The sequence below is a fragment of the Ammospiza caudacuta genome, chromosome 8 (genome assembly GCF_027887145.1).
Source record: "Ammospiza caudacuta isolate bAmmCau1 chromosome 8, bAmmCau1.pri, whole genome shotgun sequence".
Classification (NCBI taxonomy): Eukaryota; Metazoa; Chordata; class Aves; order Passeriformes; family Passerellidae; genus Ammospiza; species Ammospiza caudacuta.
In genome coordinates this window covers 10,625,300-10,643,036 of record NC_080600.1, presented here as the reverse complement: position 1 = coordinate 10,643,036, position 17,737 = coordinate 10,625,300, and the positions used below count along the sequence as shown (strand labels likewise).

Sequence of the window (17,737 nt, the reverse complement as noted above, 5' to 3'; positions counted from 1 at the left end):
TCTCTGGCTATGAAGACAGCTCTTTTTCTATAGAAAATCCAGGATTGTTTAAACATTGCTGGGAAAAGTAAACAGATAATTGGGGAAAACAAATCCAAAGATTTTTTTCCTTGTCAAAAATGCAGAATTTCAGGAAATAAAACTCTCTATCCCTATGGGTCTCTTGAATTCTTGGGTTTGTCTTTCCCTGGTTTGCTGAGCCTCTTAATCTTTCACTGATCTCTAGAAAGAAATACTGCAGATGTCACTGGGAGCTGTATGTACGAATGACTTCTTTGTGTTCCCCACCTCTGCTGTCATGCAAACAGACCCTGGGTCTGGTGTGCTCAGTGCTGAACAAACACTGCTTGGGTAGGGCCAGCTCTGGGGGACTCAGGGAGCAGGACTGGCACAATTTGGGGAGGCAGGAGGGGCAGGAATTCCATCTTACAGATCCATGGTGAGGTTGGAAACATGCCACTTACTCAGGCTCTCTTGTGGGCTGTGTTTAGAGGAAGCAGAAATTCACCCATAAACCCTGGGAGTTCAGCTGTCTGACAGGTTTATATCAAAACCTTTTTCAGCAGGAAAACCTGATTTTGATCACCACATTGTTGTTTATTTTATTTTTTTTTTCTTTAAAGCCTGCTGCTTACCAGCACCCTCAGATTCCTGTCTGCAGGGCTTTTCCCAGTTGCTACTTCTGCCAGGTGGTGCTTCATTCTAAGTTTGAAGTCTGGCATTTCTACTTGTTAAATGTCATCCCATTAATCATGGCTTAATGCTAAAATTGATCTGGATCTCTCTGCAAGGCCTCCTGTCCCTCAGAGAGTTTACACCACCTCCCAGTTCAGTATTGATATTTCAAAATTTACAGTGAAAAGCAATTTGGGTCTTGTTGAATTAACTCAAATTTGGATGCTCATTTCCAGCCCAGCAGTTATGATTTGTAGTAATTCAGTGAAGTGGATTTTCAGGCACTGGACTGAACTGTTTATAACTCAGATAACTGAACACTGGGTGTTTGATAGCACAGCTAGTTCAGCTAACCTGGCCTTGAGGTTGTCTCCTGAGTCTGCTCATGGAGTGGGAGAAGGATACAGGAGCACCCAGGGCTGGTTTGCAGGAGTGGTTGGGTGTTCCTGCTGCATCCCCACCAGGTCAGTGCCTGCTTAAGCCAGTGTGAAGTGCCATTCCTATAACCTTTTTTCCTTTTTTATGTGTGATTTTGGCAACTGAGCTAAGGGCAGGGTTTAAGTAACAGCTTGAGTTAATGACAGATGGGAGCAGACTGAAGAGCCAATTCATGGGCAGCATGATAACAAGAAGCTTTGCTAAAGGACGGATTGATAATGTGCCCATCACTTTCTGGGGCTTTAAGCAAGTATTGATTAATGTTTTCTATCTGCTAATATTAAAGCCATGTATTCACTAGATTATACTCATTTACCAACAAACTGTATTTTTCTTTTTTGCCTTATGTGCTGAGGAATACTTTCAAGATTAGTTTAAGAATAAATCATGGCCCTTGCCTCTGGTTAGTATGCCAATGACAAGCAGCATTATTAATGCTATTAATTACATACTGTTTGCTGGCACCTACACTCCCATCACTCAGTCATTTTGCTTTTTGCAGTGCTCTCCTATTGAAGTCCTTGGGGCTACCCACATAAAAGTGTGTCTGTTGCATGATTGAAGCCTTAAATATTCTTATATTCCTATTTGTTATTTATATACTTGCCCAACCCTTTTCCCCCATCATATTGCATACATGTTTTCAAATGTGCCTTTCAAATAACAGTAAAGCAATTTTTAAGAAAGAGAGAAATAGAAAGTGCTTGTTATCAATGTTATGAACTTATTTTCATCTTTTATTTGGTCTGGGATGTCTGGAGATAAGTCTTAAATGTGCAATATGGTCTAATAAGGGGTTTGGTGCAGGTTTTTGGGGGGGTGTTGTGTGTTTTTTTGGGTGTTTATTTTGGTGTTTATTTTTCCTAACCTCTTCTGAGGCATTTGCAATGACTAACCAAATTCTGGTGGAAAAGTCAGTTGTTGGCTGGAAGGAGATAGAGTATGAAGTTGTGAGAGATGCTGCTGATAACTGCATTGCTGTCTGCAACATGGAAAACGTTGATGCTATGGGAGTCCACACAGGTAGGCTTGGGCAAGGGCTGGCTCAGAGACTTTTTATGTGCAGAGCTGTTCTGCCTGGTGTTATTGAGAGAGCTTTGGGACACATAAAGTGGGCTAGGAAAATACTGCTCAGGTCCTGAATACGGCCAGATAGGGTGTGAAACAGATTAAACCTACACCTGTGATTGTGTTTTACATAAGATTTCTCAGCTTGTCTCCAACCCTGGGCTTCTGACTATCAGTAGTTTTCATCAGCTGTGCATGCACAAGTTGTAATCTCTGGTAATGTCATTACTGGTAGTGGGTTAGCAGCAACAGTGACTTGTGTGGCCACAATTACTTCTCATTTTCTTTCTCTGCTGCCTTGTACAAACAGGAGATTCTGTTGTGGTGGCTCCAAGCCAGACCCTCAGTAATGAGGAATTTCAGATGCTAAGGGATCGTGCCATCAAAGTTGTCCGACATTTGGGTATTGTGGGGGAGTGTAACATCCAGTTTGCTCTGCATCCAACTTCCCTGGAGTACTACATCATTGAAGTTAATGCCAGACTCTCCAGAAGTTCAGCTTTGGCCTCCAAGGCAACAGGGTAAGGTATTTTAAAAAAACCAGAATGTTCCAGAACAAACAAATGAATAAACAGAAAAATTGAGGGTAGCAGAACAGAAAGACAGAAGGAGGGATTTGGATCAATGTATTATTTAAATAAGTAGGTAACAGCTACAAGCAAAAAGAGCTGCAGCATCTGCCTTCCATGTAGTTAAAACATGGAGTTGTAGCTACATTTTCATCAAGGAAGACTGAAGTTGGCTGTTAGAGGGAACTCTGGAGCAGTCAGGTCAGTGAGGTACAGATTTCTGCATGGGAAGCTTCTAAGAACAGCTCTTGTCAGCATCTGTTAGGTCTGACCCTTGGAGAGCTGGTCCTGCTGGGAGATGGAGGGTGGGGTTAGTGAGCCCTCCAGGTCATTCCAGCCCTGCTGATGCTGTTACTACAAATGGAGAAGCTCCCAGGAGAAACGTGTGTGGGAGCCTAATCCTTGCAAAGCACATCCACTGCATCCATATGTTGGCTGCAAATCATCTCTGGGACCCAGAGGGCAGAGTTATTAATGAGCTGTCTGTCAGATTGATGCAAATGGCATTGCTAGCTGCCTTTGTTTTGTTGGCTAATCATAAACTAATCAAGATAAGGATGGTCAAAGCAGGCTGTTTAAAAATTGGCTTCTTAATTGCACTTTGCAGATGCTGTTGAGAGGCACAAATTAATCTTTAATTTGCAGTTCTCAACAACTCTTATGGTTATTGAAGACCCATAGCAGGCTGGAGATAAGCCATGTTGTTGGACAGTGGGCGTTTGATTGTTTTCTTTCTCGATGACAGACTTGCAGCTAAACATCTGTTAGGGTGGGCTCACAGTGGATGTGACAGCTACTGAAAGGGGAGCCATGGGGAATAAAAAAGCAAGTCCCAGATCTGGCGAGGTAGCTCTGCAATGTGTTGAGGTAGGAGGCTGGGTGGGTCCTGCAGTGCTTGAGCACAGGAGCCTTCCCTTGTGTTGAGGAGGGACGATCACCTCACATCTGGATCCACCCCTGGGATTTGCCAATGCAAAGTTCTTTCCGCTCTACTGTTCTCTGCTTCTCCTCTCTGACAGGTATCCATTAGCATTCATTGCTGCCAAAATTGCCTTGGGGATTCCCTTGCCAGAAATCAAGAATGTGGTGACAGGAAAAACCTCTGCTTGCTGTGAACCCAGCCTGGACTACGTTGTGACCAAGATACCCCGCTGGGACCTGGACCGTTTCCAGCACACCTCCAACCGCATCGGGAGCTCCATGAAGAGTGTGGGAGAGGCAAGTGCCACACTCACCTTCCATTCCACCACTTGGGGAAACCATTGCTCTTCCTTGGAAACCCTCAGAGCGTCTGTCTTCAAAGACCTCATGAATTGGAGGATATCTATTAAGCTCAAATTACTTTTATCCAGTACTATAATTATGGAAATTAGTTAGGACTGTGTAATGTTGGCTATCAAAATATGGTTTGACTCCTAAAGGAAGAGATCACTATGGATTACTTGGGGTTGACTTCATTCCTGACACTTACTCCAGGGTTCTCAGAGTTGTTTTTTTAGTTTGAGGTTCTGTAGTGATGGTTAATTACAGTACAATTTCAGGACTAGTAGTGTGTTAAGATTTTCAGTGGTGCCCATGAGCCACAGCTTTCAGTTCTTCCTGAATTATTTGTGCTCTGTGTTAAAACCAGATGCCAGATCTCAGCCTTGAAATCCAAATGCAAATTGTCATCTTGCTCTCAAGTTTTGAATTCTGATGTAAGAGACTTCATCTCTAAAAGATTTTAAGATGTCTGGACAGTAACAGTATTTTCAGACCATGTTTTAAGAAGGGGGAAATAAGACAAAATCATTAAATTACCCACTTAATTAGTTAATTACATATCAGCTACCAAAGCAAAACAATTATTTGTGTATTTTTTCAGTTGTCTTTTCAAATAGTTATTTTATTAAATTATTTTGACATGCAAGGTGCTCCTAATATCATTGTTGTTGTTGAACAAGAAGCCTTCATCAGAACTGGAAAGATTAATTAGAATTTGATCTTCCATTGGCAGGTTTGGCTTCTAATGGTAGTGAGGTGGGTTTTTTGTTTTCAGTGAGATGATGCTTCCTGATATTACCCCTCTCTGCTTAGAGATTTGGGGACTGTTTTGTAGAACTGGAGTTCCTAAATGCAGTTGCACCATCAACTGTGCAACTTCCTGGCCATACACATTTGCAGAAGATGTTGAGTCCTTACAGTGTTCATTTGTCATAGAAATGCCTGTATCTGTGTCCTTTTCCAGGCAGGACAGACACACAGGGAGAGTCAATGCTCTAACAGGGCAGGTGAGCAGAAGCAGGGATGGAGAAGCCCAAGGGATGCAGTTTGCAGCTGGTGGGGGAACTGAGCAAGAATGTTAATCTGCAGGACCCGTGGGCAGGAGATGGAGTCTTTGAAGCACAGAGTTTCTTGCCACTGTGTCTCTATTAGTATGGAGCAGTCATCTCCCCAGGCCTGAACTTGAAGGCAGATTGCAGCACCTACTGCATTTTTATTAATTGAACAGTCTGGCCTGGCCTTTTCTGAGCTCTGTTGTGCTGGGCAGTGGGCCTGGAGCTGTGAGAAAAGAGAGAAAGCAATGTTATTTTTTCTTTTGACATTTTTCAGCATTGTGTTTGAGACGATTTTTATGCTGTTAAGGTCTCACTACACTGGGAAATAAAAATGTAAAAGTTTGAGAAAGAGCTCTGTTACCTCACAGATATCTAGACATAAAGGCTTGTTTTCTTATTAGATATGTTGTCAAGACTGAAGGAGGGAAAACCCTTCAGTGCTGCTGTACCAAGGAGGAGTAATCATTTAAGAGAACCCTCACCCTTACTGTTAAATGTAATTTAAAGGAAGCAGGAGAATGTTTCTCCTGAACCTTAAAATTCACACTGTGAATTTCTATCTCTAACAGGCTGTTAAACAGAAATATTCTTTTATATTACTATACCCATGCTGCTGCATAATGTTTCCCAGAGTGCTTCCCTTAAAGCAGTTTACAGGGGAGAGCAGCATTCTCCTGTGTGTTACAGACAGGGAAATGGAAACCAAAAGTGCAGTCCACCAAAAACAAAAAGCCAACCAGTCACTTGTCTGGAACTCCCCATTGATACCATGAGCAGAGTCAGATCTAGAAGTGGGGTCACCAGGGCTCAGACAGCAGGACTATCCTAGGGAGGAGTCCCAAGGCTGCCATCTGTGTGTGTGCTTGTATTTGTGGCTGGAATTGTCCCCACCCTGCTGCTCAGGGCACAGCCAGGCTTGGCTCACTGTGGTTCATGTGGATGTGCTCTCCCTTGCAGGTCATGGCCATCGGCCGCACGTTTGAGGAGAGCTTCCAAAAGGCCCTGAGGATGTGCCACCCCTCCGTGGATGGCTTTGTTTCACAGCTGCCTATGAATAAAGCCTGGCCAGCCTCTGTGGATCTCCAGAAGGAGCTCTCTGAGCCATCCAGCATTCGGATATATGCAATAGCCAAGGTAACAACAGATAGAAAGACCTTGACCTACTGTCTTGGTTTGAACAGACAGGTGTCTGCTAAGGAAGGCAGGAGCCTCCCTGGAAATGGAAAATGTAAACCTCCTCCCTCCGAATTGTTATAATTTTGAAATTAAGGGGCTCTCAGGCAAAGATATGGCAATAGGAATAACAGATATTTGCTAGGAAAATTAAAAATACAAATGCAATAGTACAAAAAAGAAAACAAACCACTGCCAGAGTCAGAGCAGGAGCTGACCCCCTGTGTGTCAGGGTGGTGGCACAGTCCCATTCCATGGTGGCCCAGCCCTCCTGCAGTGCCAGCTGTGGTTCTGTTGGAGCAGGGATCCTGCACAAGGGGGGAGTTTTCCTCTGAAGCTCCAGGGCTGCTGGAGATGGGCCTGGGCTCCCTCTGGGAATGCAGGGGAGAAGAAAGCTGCTCCTCTGGGAATGTAGTGGGCAAAGACTGCTGTGGTGTTCCCAATGTCAGATTGTATCCAGGTAGGAATGCTTGGCTCCTCCCCCTGGGCAGAGCATCTCCCCATGGAAGATGCTGGATGCTGGGGATGATGAAATTTTATCAGCCATGCAGGGACACTCAGTGGCCATGAACAGCAGAGATCTCCTGGAGGGAGGATTGATTGTGGAAGAGATAAAGAAAACTGCCCAATGAACAGAAGAGACCTGCCCTACCTCTGACAGATGGCAATAGAATACACACATTATCTTTCAATCCAGGACAACTGCCGTGTGATGCACTAATATCTTTCAGGCTAACACACCTATATGCCTTGAATTTGAGGTACAGGATTGGGTCAGCTGAGATGACAAAGGCTGAGTATTCTTCATTCCCTTGCTTCCCTCCGTCAAGCTCACTGGGAGCACTTTGAGTAGGATACTTGCTTGTGCTTTCTGCATCTTCCATGGTCAGACAATGTGTTTGCCTTTTGGTGGTACAATCTTAGCCTGTGCTCACTGCATTCAGCATCAGGTGCATTCTTGTGTCCTGTTACTTTAGTTTGTAGCTGGGTACTGCTGGACGCTGGGATTACTTTCCTTTCCTATGAGATAAAATTTGTCTGTTAAACATTGGCTAGTGTTCAGCCCTGATTTATACTAGTGTAAATGTCAGTCAAAATGGGTCAGTTCTGCAGATTACAAAGGAATAAATGAAGATCCTTTTGAGAACGGAAACTAAGGATGATAAAGAATGGCAAACTGCAGTGTGTGAGAGCACTGCCTGCTTGCAATGCTTGCATTGGTATGGGCTTGAAACTAAAAGAATTACACAACTGTATGTTAAATTTCACAGACAAGAAATCCCCTGTTCTTCAAAACCAGCTTAGCTTCCTGTAGCATTCTTTTGACGCCTCTCCTGTCACACTGGACAAATCACTTCAGCCTTGAAGGTGTCGGTATAACAGGGAGTGTTATTCTAAGGGAACTTGGCTGCAAATTTATTTCTTCCTTCATCTTCTTGGCGTTTGCCTGTGTATATCATGTGGTAAATGTGGGGTTAGTTACTTTAGAAGGTAGGTGCAATTTCACACTTTGGTTTTGCTGCAGGTAACGCGTCCATCTGTACATACCCTCTATGAAGAGGAGGGCACAGCTGTGTTTTAAAGCTCCTGCTTACCTGGATAGCTTGATTTATTATTTTTTTTTTAACATTGCAAACCTTCCTGGCAGGGAATGCCCAATTACTCTTTTCTTTGTGCCCCTGACTTTGTGTGGTGGAGTCTTTAAGCCCTTTGTGCTCATGTGTGGGTACATCTCATTCCACCTCCACATGAGTGAGGAGCTGAGCCTGTGCTGTGTTAGTTAAAAGGTTTTCACTAGCAGTTCCTCTTATAAATGGCCTGAAGAAAAATCAGAAATTGTTTTATAAATGTGTGGCTTGTCCAGCTGTTCCCTCTTATTTTTCAAGCTGGGAAGTGCATGTCTTCATCCTTCAGCAGCTGTGTTTGGTCTTTATTACAGCCTTTCTCTTGTGACTGAGAGAAAAATCTTACTTCTTGAGTCTGAGTGGTTCAGAGAGATTTTATGAAAGATTAAAATTAGACCCATGTTAACACAGGGCATCTGGGGAGATGAAGGTGAGTTTGGGTCCCACTGAACACTGGGTGTTCCCAGCTGCTGGTATTTTCACTGGGATCTGTTGGAAAAGAAAGAAAAACCCTTTAGTCCTGCCTTATAAAGAGTTGCCTCTGCCAAACACAAATTCATCCCCATTAATAACTGAGGCAAGCAGTACAAGTAAGAGGTGCTTCTGGCACCTGGGGCTGTCTGCATGGAAATCCCTTCCCAGCTTGTTGACCTTTAAAAACCAACAGTAAGTCCCCATTAGCCATCAGCTCCATTTGAAACAGGATAGACCTTTGTTATATTTTAGTGTTTTCTCCTCTCCTGCCCACTAGCCAGCCCCCCAAGGCTTTGTACTTTTTTTTTTACTTTTCCTCTCTCCTTTGCCTGTTGGATGATGACAACACCAAGTGTTCAGATGCAAGGAGAGGGAGTTCAGCTGCCATTCAGAGCTATTGCTGCTGTAATGGGGCTCCCTGTTGTCGTGTAAAAGAAGGCACAGGAGAGAGGCTGACATAGATGAGACTTGTTCCTTTGCTAGAGTGGGAGTGCTGCAAGGATGGAACAGCCTGATGAGCAGGGATGCTCAGGTTGTGTCAGGAGTTTTCTGCTGCTCTTAAGTTTATGTACAAGTGGCCTCAGAAGGCTTAGGCTGTGGAGTTGGTGCATGCTCTGTTTCACACCAGAGCCCTGGCCTCAAAACTGTCCACACTACAGATGTGCAGTTTGCACTTGTGTTGCTGTCCACAGGCAGCTGAATACTTTCTGTGGTGAGGAGCCAGGATGGAGCTGAAGTAGCAAGAGAAGGCATAGGCAGCTGAGCTGCCCTTCATTGCTTGGCCTGGAGGTCAGGCTTGCTTCATGGCTCTTGTGTGAAGGCAGCCCTGTAAACCTCAGCCTCTACTGGATGGGATGCTCTGGAAGTTGAGCAGGGCTCCAAAGTCACACTGTCCTGCTGGGTGTCTCTCCTCCTGCTTCCATGGTGTGCTTGGGCTGTACTCCTTCATGCAGGTCTGAAGAGAGGAAAGCCATTGGAGTCCAGCCCTCCCTGAGCAAATTCTACATAGTTGCCTGGAAAACTGATTTGCCCCTGGAGTGTGGTGATAGGGAGCAAGAAATGTCTGCAAACTCACTCTTCTCTCCCAGTCTCCAGATTTATGCAACAGGGATAAGAAGATGGTTGATTTTCTCTGCCTCTCCTCTGATGAATGAGTGGAAGGGATACATTTTTTTCACTTTCCTTTGAAGATCTCTAGGCCTTTATTAAAAAATGTCCTTAACCAGCTTAAGAATATATGGTAATGCTACCTGTGTATGTGTGGCTCAGCAACCATTGACTGAAAATTGGAGATCCTGAAGATGTGCAAGTCTGCATGTGTTTTGTAAAAATAGATGGACCTGAAAGGAAAAAAGACCTGCTCATATCCCACTAATGTGGCAATGTGACCTCAAGCACTAAAGAATCAGGATGGAAAGGACTCCTTACTAGTTTCCTCATACCAATAGTGTTCTGAAGACTTGGTATGTGACTGGCTACTCTAAAGGAGCAAAACATGTTAGAGGTTTTCCCCACTGCTTGTGAGCACACAGGAAATCCCAGTGAGCAATTGTTACCTCTCAGAGCAAGAGGATAATTGCAAGAGCTGGCTGGGAATTCTTTAGGAAAGGCAGAAGGTGGTGTCAGTATTTTGCAGGGAGATGCCACCCATCCCTTGTCCACTTCACTCCCTGAAGTGACCCATTTCTCTGAGCTGGCAGAAAGTCTCCCCATTGCTGGAGCACATGGTGATGGTACCAACATTGTCTCCAAGTTTTGTAACTTGGGGAAATAATGCTGGGGTGCAGTGGACCAAGCTCATTCCTGGATTAATTCTGGGATTTTCTTCAATGGCACTGCTCTGGCTTTGTTCCAGGGATGCTGCCCTACAAGAAAACAATTAAGCGTGGTAAGAAATTAATGAGCCAGATTACTTTAGCTCAGCAAAGATACCGTGCTGGCATTATCATTATGGTTGATTATAGTTGCATTGTCAGGAGAGTTGTAACTGTACACCACTGATGAGACCCAAGAAATTGCATTGATAGAAAATACATCATATTGAGGGCTCTCTGAGGTGCTGGGGTTTTTTAATATTACAATGGTTTGTAACCTATTGTCTTATGAATAATATCTCTGTGGGGTTCTAGCTGTAAATAATTTATTTTTAAAAAGCCCATCAATAACCCCAGCAAGAAAGAAGAGAAATTTGAATGGTCTTGACATTATCTTGAGGCAGAGTGAGAGAAGCTAGAGCTGTGCTGTAGCTGAAACATCACCCAGGACCTGACTTTGCCTTGCTTCAGAGGTAATGCAAGGCCACATGCTTTGATTCAGCCCTGTATTTCAAGGCTATATCAAGATTTATGCTCCAAAGCAAAATGTTCCTTCACAACTGAGAACCCAGAGCTTCTTGTTTTAGATTTGCAGTTAGGATGTTGGCAGTGGGCCTGAGATTTAGGCAACTTGAGTGGTAAGAGGTGTGCAGATGGAGGATTGGTCACTGCAGCCTGAATGTGACTCCCTGTGGTTAGCTAGGCATCTTCTCAGTGGCCACCCAGCCTAGGTCCCATCAGCTTGTCTGGCTGCTGGCTCTGTGGAAAGCAAATTACTTCTCACTGAAAGAGAAGCCAGCTTTTGGAACCAGAGCACAGAGAGAAGTGGCTGGGGCCTCCCTGCACTCCTCATGGGGCACAGTTTCTGTTGCTGCAGGAGACAGGGCCAAGAGGTAGATGAACATATGACTTGTACATCTTGATCTACATAACTTTTTTTCTTTCTGCTAGCTGTTTGCAGACTAGATATGTATTTATGCAGTGTGTTAAAGGGGCTGTTTGGTGCTGTCCTGTTTCTGGCAGGCCTTGGAGGATGAGGTCCCCGTGGATGTCATTCACCAGCTCACAGCCATTGACAAGTGGTTTCTGTACAAGATGCGCAGCATTGCCAACATGGAGAAGATCCTCAAGGAACAGAACAGGTAAAAAAGCCTTGTCCTAGGGCACAACAATTCTCCTGGGAATCCTGCTCAGAAAACTATGGTAAACACACATGCAGTCCATGCTGAGAAGTTTATTGAAGTGCATGGAGTAAATGATGGTGTCTTAAAACCCAGTACACTGTCTCAGTCAGCAGAAATTTTGGAACACGCTCTTTTTGGTAAAATAGTTCCTTGGATTATGGAAGTTATGGTTTACTATGGAAAATGCTCAGTATTTGAGGATTTTAGTCTCTGAGACTAAAGACTGGGAATGTGGATGGCCTGCAACGAGTAACTCATATACCTAGTACAGAGTTACCTTTCAAACTCAGCACTGAACTTGTCCTGACTTACTGCACCTGAGGGTCACATACAATGCATTTTATTTCCAGCCTGGAGTATTGAATTTTAAGCTTTTCTTCTTTGTTGTGATCATGCAGTACGTGTGAGTATTGCTTTTGTACCACTCTTTCAAACACCTATGGCTCCAGACCTATTTAAATATAAATCTTCTTCCTTCAAGAAAAACGATCATATAAAATCCAACAGAAAAGATAGCAGTAAATTGAAGGAGTGGGCTATATTTCAGTTCAGACTCTTGCTGACTTGAGCTTTCCCTTCATGTTTTACGAGGCTGGGAGAGGCTCCTTGCTGAATTATTGGCAGAGTACTGTTGGCTTTTGTGTCCCGGGTACCCGTTGTGCTCGCTGGTGTCACCACACGATGGCACTGGGAGCGCAGCAGAGGCAGCGAGCTCGGAGCCGCTCTTCGCTTCACCTGCGACATCTCTGCTTTTAATTGAGCAGCTCTTGCCCTCCCTTGCACCCGGAACAAGCAGCATCTGGAGCCAAACAAAAATAAATGTGGAGAGAGAGGTGGAAGAAAAGGAGTAACTTGATTATTTGCAGAAATCTGTTGTTTGGCTGCAGAAGTTTTGTCCTGTAACATCTGTCACATGGCATTTCTATCTGGCCTTTTAAACATGCATGTGCAGCTCCTGAGGGGAAAAAACCAACATATCCACAATCAGTTTGTCACTGTGGGAGTGGCATGCTCTGGAACGAGGCCCCAGGTGTCGGCTGCATCCTCAGCTGCTATAAATCCACATTTGTATATATTTATAGATATAGATAAATATATATATTTATATATAAATCCTCTACAGAGGCCAGTCTTCCTGAACCCTCCTATATCCCTGGGCTTGCTTTTCCTTTTTCTGCAATGGGTGGCAGAGGAATGTGCTTTCCCTTTCTCTGCCATGGGTGGCAGGTGATTGTACAACCAGTGAGCAGTAGGTGGTACCACCCTACACAGTTTTTCATCCTTGTGGTGCCCAGAGAGCCCTTGCACAGTATCCAGCCTTGAATTTTTGTCAGACACAAGCAATGTTGTGTCCCTTGGAAGTGGATTCTTGCAATTCAAATCAGATTGTGGATGGTATCATGGAATCACAGAATGGTTTGAGTTGGAAGGGTCCTTCAAGATCATCTAGTTCTCACCCCCTTCCACTGATCATCTAGTTTTAACACCTTCCACTACACCAGGTTGCTCCAAACCTTGTGCAGCCTGGCCTTGGACACTTCCAGGGGTCCAGAGGCAGCCACAGCTTCTCTGGGCAGCAATGACAGAGCCTCCCCACCCTCACAGAGAAGAATTTTTTTGTAATAGCTAACCCAAATCTTCTCTGGCAGTGTGAACCTGTTCCCCCTCATCCTGTTGATGACTTTTTTTTTTTCCCTAGAACCACAAGCCAGACACAGGGTGATAAAAGGGGATATCTTTATAAGGATCCTTAGGTGCACAATTCCCCAGGTGGAAAACACCAAAGATACACACATAGCATAATGCATATACAATTTTTAATAGGTTTTGCAAATTAGTATATTTGACAAGAATCCCCAATTAGAGACCTAAGTAGTGAGGTTATTCCCCACTGGTTCAATTTTATTTGAATTCTTCCTCTTTTAGATAGGAACTAAACTTTGTTGATGAAAATGTCTCAGATCGTTTCAACTGTGGCTTTACAGAGAATCCAACCTTGGACCCACAGCTTGGAGCTGCTGGGGAATTTATTTTGTCTTACTGTCTAATAGAGTAGGTAAAACTCTAGCTACAAATACTATGATAGGCTACAGAACTACAAATAAATGTGTGAAGAATATAAGTAATGTATAAAAGAAAAAGAGGCAAAAATAAATTTGGCATTACTGTCACTCCATGCTCTTTAAAATAGTCTCTCTCTATCTTTCTTGTTGGCTCCCTTCAGGTGTTGGAAGGCTGCAGTTAGGTCACCCTGAAGCCTTCTCTTTTCCAGGCTGAACATACAAATTATCTTACCCTCATTCACTTACCAGAGCAGATTTTCACTCCACTATCAGTGCATTATTTTTTCTCTCCACTAGAATTGCTCACACTTTTGCAAAAAAACCTGTCTTTCCTCCCAGCCAGCACAGGAGGGAGGGGATGTACTGTCCAGCTGCATTACATTGAAGGCACAAAGGCAAAAAGCCAGGGAAAAACACTTGGGACTTGAACTAAGAGGCCAGTCCAGTGAGGCACATCAGGAACCAGATCTCTGCCATAGGCAGGGGAAAGCTAATTGAGTGATGCAGATGAGACTTGGCACACATGTGCCCTTCCTGCAGCCAGCTGTTTCCAGTCCCCAGCATGCCTGGCACGAGTTCTACCTGTGCTACAGAATACTTTCCAATTGAAAAGAGTGAGGGGTGATGCCATCACTGCTTTAAACCTTTCTGTTAGAGTACAGTTCCCAGAAGCAGGAGTAGTTGCCCTGTTCCTGGGCATTGCTGCTGGCTACAGGCTGTTGGGATGGATCCACCCCTTCCTTTCTGTCTCTGTGTTGGTTTGGGGGTTGTTTGCAGTGAGGTTTTGAATGCAGTTGGAGTAACAAAAGTCTTGATTTGGCCCCTGCAGAGCTGTAGTAGAGACTGGTAACAAGGAGCTGTCTCTGCCCAGAGGAAATGAAGAGCTAGAACAAGTGGGTGAGACACACAGATGGGGAAGGGGGGTCAGAGGCAGGTGGAGGCCTCTGAGAGCCGTTCAGGAAGCAGCTCTCACACACCACATGCTGCCTTGCATCCTCACCACATGCAGGGATGGAGAGGTGAGCAGAAAATCTTATTGATCCATGCAATGGATCTGCTTACACCTGTGAGATGCTCTGTGGGAAAATGCAGTGCTGAGTGAAAAACTTCTGCCCTACAAATGTTTGTAAACATAAATTGAGGCAAATGAATTGCCTTTGTGGTGTAGAGGCAAGGACAGCCATTTGCAGGCACAGTAGGGACAGGGAAGAGCACCCTCTGCCCCATTTACCTTTGTCCCATTGAACTTTTTTCTAAAGAAGATTGGGCCTTGTGCTGGGTGGGACTGTAAAGCTCTGTCATGCTGCAGCAGTGGTTCCATTTCTGCCTGTGGGCCCTCTAGGATGGAGAAGGAGTTGTTTCAGATATGTGATGTGGCTGCAGGAAAGCAAATGGCCTGAGTTGAACTGGGAAAAGAAAGCCATTTTGAGTGTACTTGTGAGAATTACAAGTAATATCACAGACATGTCAAACATGTGCCTCTGCTGGTTCTCCTGTGACCTTACATATTTTTTATTTTGGAAGCTTACATTTGAGGGGGTTGTTGTTGTTGTCTGACCAATTACTTTTATACCTGCAGTGTAATTTTAACTTCAACCATCCCCACCATGCACATAAACAAATAAAACCACTTGTGCACACTCACATGGAAGGAGCAGGCACCATGCCATGCTGTCAGTGCATTACAGGTGATGCTGTATGAAGCAGTGGCAGTGCAGTAGGATGTGCTATTATCTGGGAATTATTTCCCTAGATTTGGCCTTGCAAGTCCTGTGAATGAAAAGGGGAAAAAGGGCCTGGAGAGACCCCACTGGCTTTTCATCACACCAACAGCTCATGGAGGAGGTGGGAGTTTGGACAGACCATGCTCAGCTGTGTGATGGTGTTCACAAGGGTCTTGTAATGAGGGTAGAGATGAGGATCTGACTCCATGTTTCAGAAGGCTGATTTATTATTTTATGATATATGTTATATTAAACTATACTAAAAGAATAGAAGAAAGGAGTTCATCAGAAGGCTGGCTGAGAATAGAAAAAGAAAGAATGATAACAAAGACTTCTGTCTCAGAGAGTCCAAGCCAGCTCACTGTGATTGGCCATTAATTAGAAACAACCACATGAGACCAATCACAGATGCACCTGTTGCATTCCACAGCAGCAGATAATCAATGTTTACATTTTGCTCCTGAGGCCTCTCAGCTTCTCAGGAGGAAAAATCCTAAGGAAAGGATTTTTCGTAAAATGTGTCTGTGACACAGCTGTCTGAGGCAGCAAGGAGTAAAATGTCTTTTTAGGCCATGGTTATGGACCTAGTCCTGTGCAAATCAGATTTGAAGGAGGGTCCAGTGATAGCAAGCATCCCCAGGAGGACAGCTGAAACCCAGGCTTAGAAATAGCATCTAAAGTGTACTGGACTAGGCCTAGGTGCAAGGAAAAACCTCTTTTGGAATTTACATCTATTCTTTGACTGTTTTAAGTGAGGATTTGTTTTCATGTAGCCATGATTCTTTATATTTGTTCCTAATTTTGGGATCCTGGAAAACAGCGGCTGTGTGCAAGGAGAATTGTGACTGTGTTCACAGGGGTCCGAGGATAAGGGAAGAGATGAGGATCTGACTCTGTATTTCAGAAGGCTGATTTATTATTTTCTGATATATATTACATTAAAACTACACTAAAAGAATAGAAGAAAGGATTTCATCAGAAGGCTAGCTAAGAATAGAATAGGAAAGAATGATAACAAAACCTTGTGGCTCAGACTCTGTCTGAGCCAGCTGACTGTGATTGGCCATTAATTAGAAACAACCAACATGGGCCAATCACAGATGCACCTGTTGCATTCCACAGCAGCAGATAATCATTGTTTACATTTTGTTCCTGAGGCCTCTCAGCTTCTTAGGAGGAAAAAATCTAAGGAAAGGATTTTTCATAAAACATGTCTGCAACAGAGAATGTACAACAAACATGATTAAATAGAGGTAAAGAGGTAGGCAGCCATGGTGAAATAGTCGCTTAGCCCCAGGTGACATGGGGACAAAAGCCTTGTTGAAAATTGATAGGACTTGTGTTCCTAAGTCACTTAGGTATCTCTATGGCAATGGAACCTGCAATTGTATTTGCCATCACTTGAGAGCTCCTAGGGATGGGGAAAAGTAGAGGTAGTGGAGTCACGTTCATTGCTGGAGAAAATCCAAGTAAAACCCAGGAAAGCCATCTTGCAGCAGACAGAAGTGTGAGTATATTGCCCAAAGAGGAACATTTCAATATTGATTAAAGGCTGTAAAGTAGAATTCAATTGAGGAAAGAGGAGCATTATAAGCCACCATTGTGAAGAGCAAAGCACAGAGATGGTGAGCTTGCCCAAAGTCTCAAAGACAGTCTGACTGTGCAGTGACTTGAACTCTGTCACCTGAAATCTCAACTCTTCAAATTAACCTTAATGGAAACAGCAAATCATCTTTTTGGCAGATACTGAACTAGCCAGCCTGCTAACAGGGGGAAATTATGGCACTAATCATATTTTGATAATTTTATGCTTTGAAGGAAAATATCTCCTTGTTCTCTGAGTGTTGTGAGAAAACACCTCCTGGCCTGTTGTGTGCTTAAAAGGAGTAAGTGCAGTCCTGACTGTCAATAACCCAAAAAGACTTGGGTTAATAAAGGAGAAAGACAGAAGTAGGAGGGTGCAGACCCACTTTGGCCCAGCATTTGTAGCTGGGTGCTCTGCTCAGTTACCCATGGGAGAATTGTTTATTGCAAAGGCTTTTGGGAGCCCGTGTCCCTTCTTTGAAAGCTGTTTGTTGGAAGCATGACTGTGGTGGAGTAGGCACAGAAATACAGGTGTTGGAATGAAAATCTGGCACCAGCAGGTGAGGGAAACTCAGGCCATCAATAGCCTGGGCTCTTTAACAGGGTGTTCTGCAGTCCCACTTTTCTCAGCAGCAATTTCTGCTGACCCATGTGCTTTGGGGACTGGTCAGAGTGTGGCACACACTCAGGACTTGTGTGGGCATCAAGCAGAGCAGGTGCAGTGGTAGGAAATGAGGCTGTGCTGGTTTATGCAGTTTGAGGAGCTGTCACTGACATGTTTGCAGTGCTCCTCTCCAGCTAACTGGAAAGATTACCTTTGTCTTCTTTGTCAACTCTAGGGCAGGAAAGGCTTGGGAATGAGTTCAGAATGCAGTACATGAGGAGAATAAAATACAAGCAGCTATTCAGCACTGCTGTTTGTGCTTTGTGTGGATTTAACATAAGATACTTTCTATTTGTCTTGTAGAGCCACTGGTAATAACTTCACAGCTGTATTTTCTTCCAAAGCATCTGAACATTTGTGAAAA

At 44.0% G+C, this 17,737-nt stretch overlaps 1 protein-coding gene across 1 annotated transcript in view; it reads left to right on the top strand.

Moving 5' to 3' along the window:
• CPS1 (carbamoyl-phosphate synthase 1) overlaps positions 1-17,737 on the top strand; it is a 90,974-nt gene that overhangs the window by 33,471 nt on the left and 39,766 nt on the right. Inside the window, exons 17-21 of the mRNA XM_058809651.1 lie at positions 1,992-2,136; positions 2,492-2,702; positions 3,770-3,968; positions 6,026-6,202; positions 11,178-11,296. Coding sequence (XP_058665634.1) covers positions 1,992-2,136; positions 2,492-2,702; positions 3,770-3,968; positions 6,026-6,202; positions 11,178-11,296 — 851 coding nt within the window. The remainder of the gene's footprint in view (positions 1-1,991; positions 2,137-2,491; positions 2,703-3,769; positions 3,969-6,025; positions 6,203-11,177; positions 11,297-17,737) is intronic.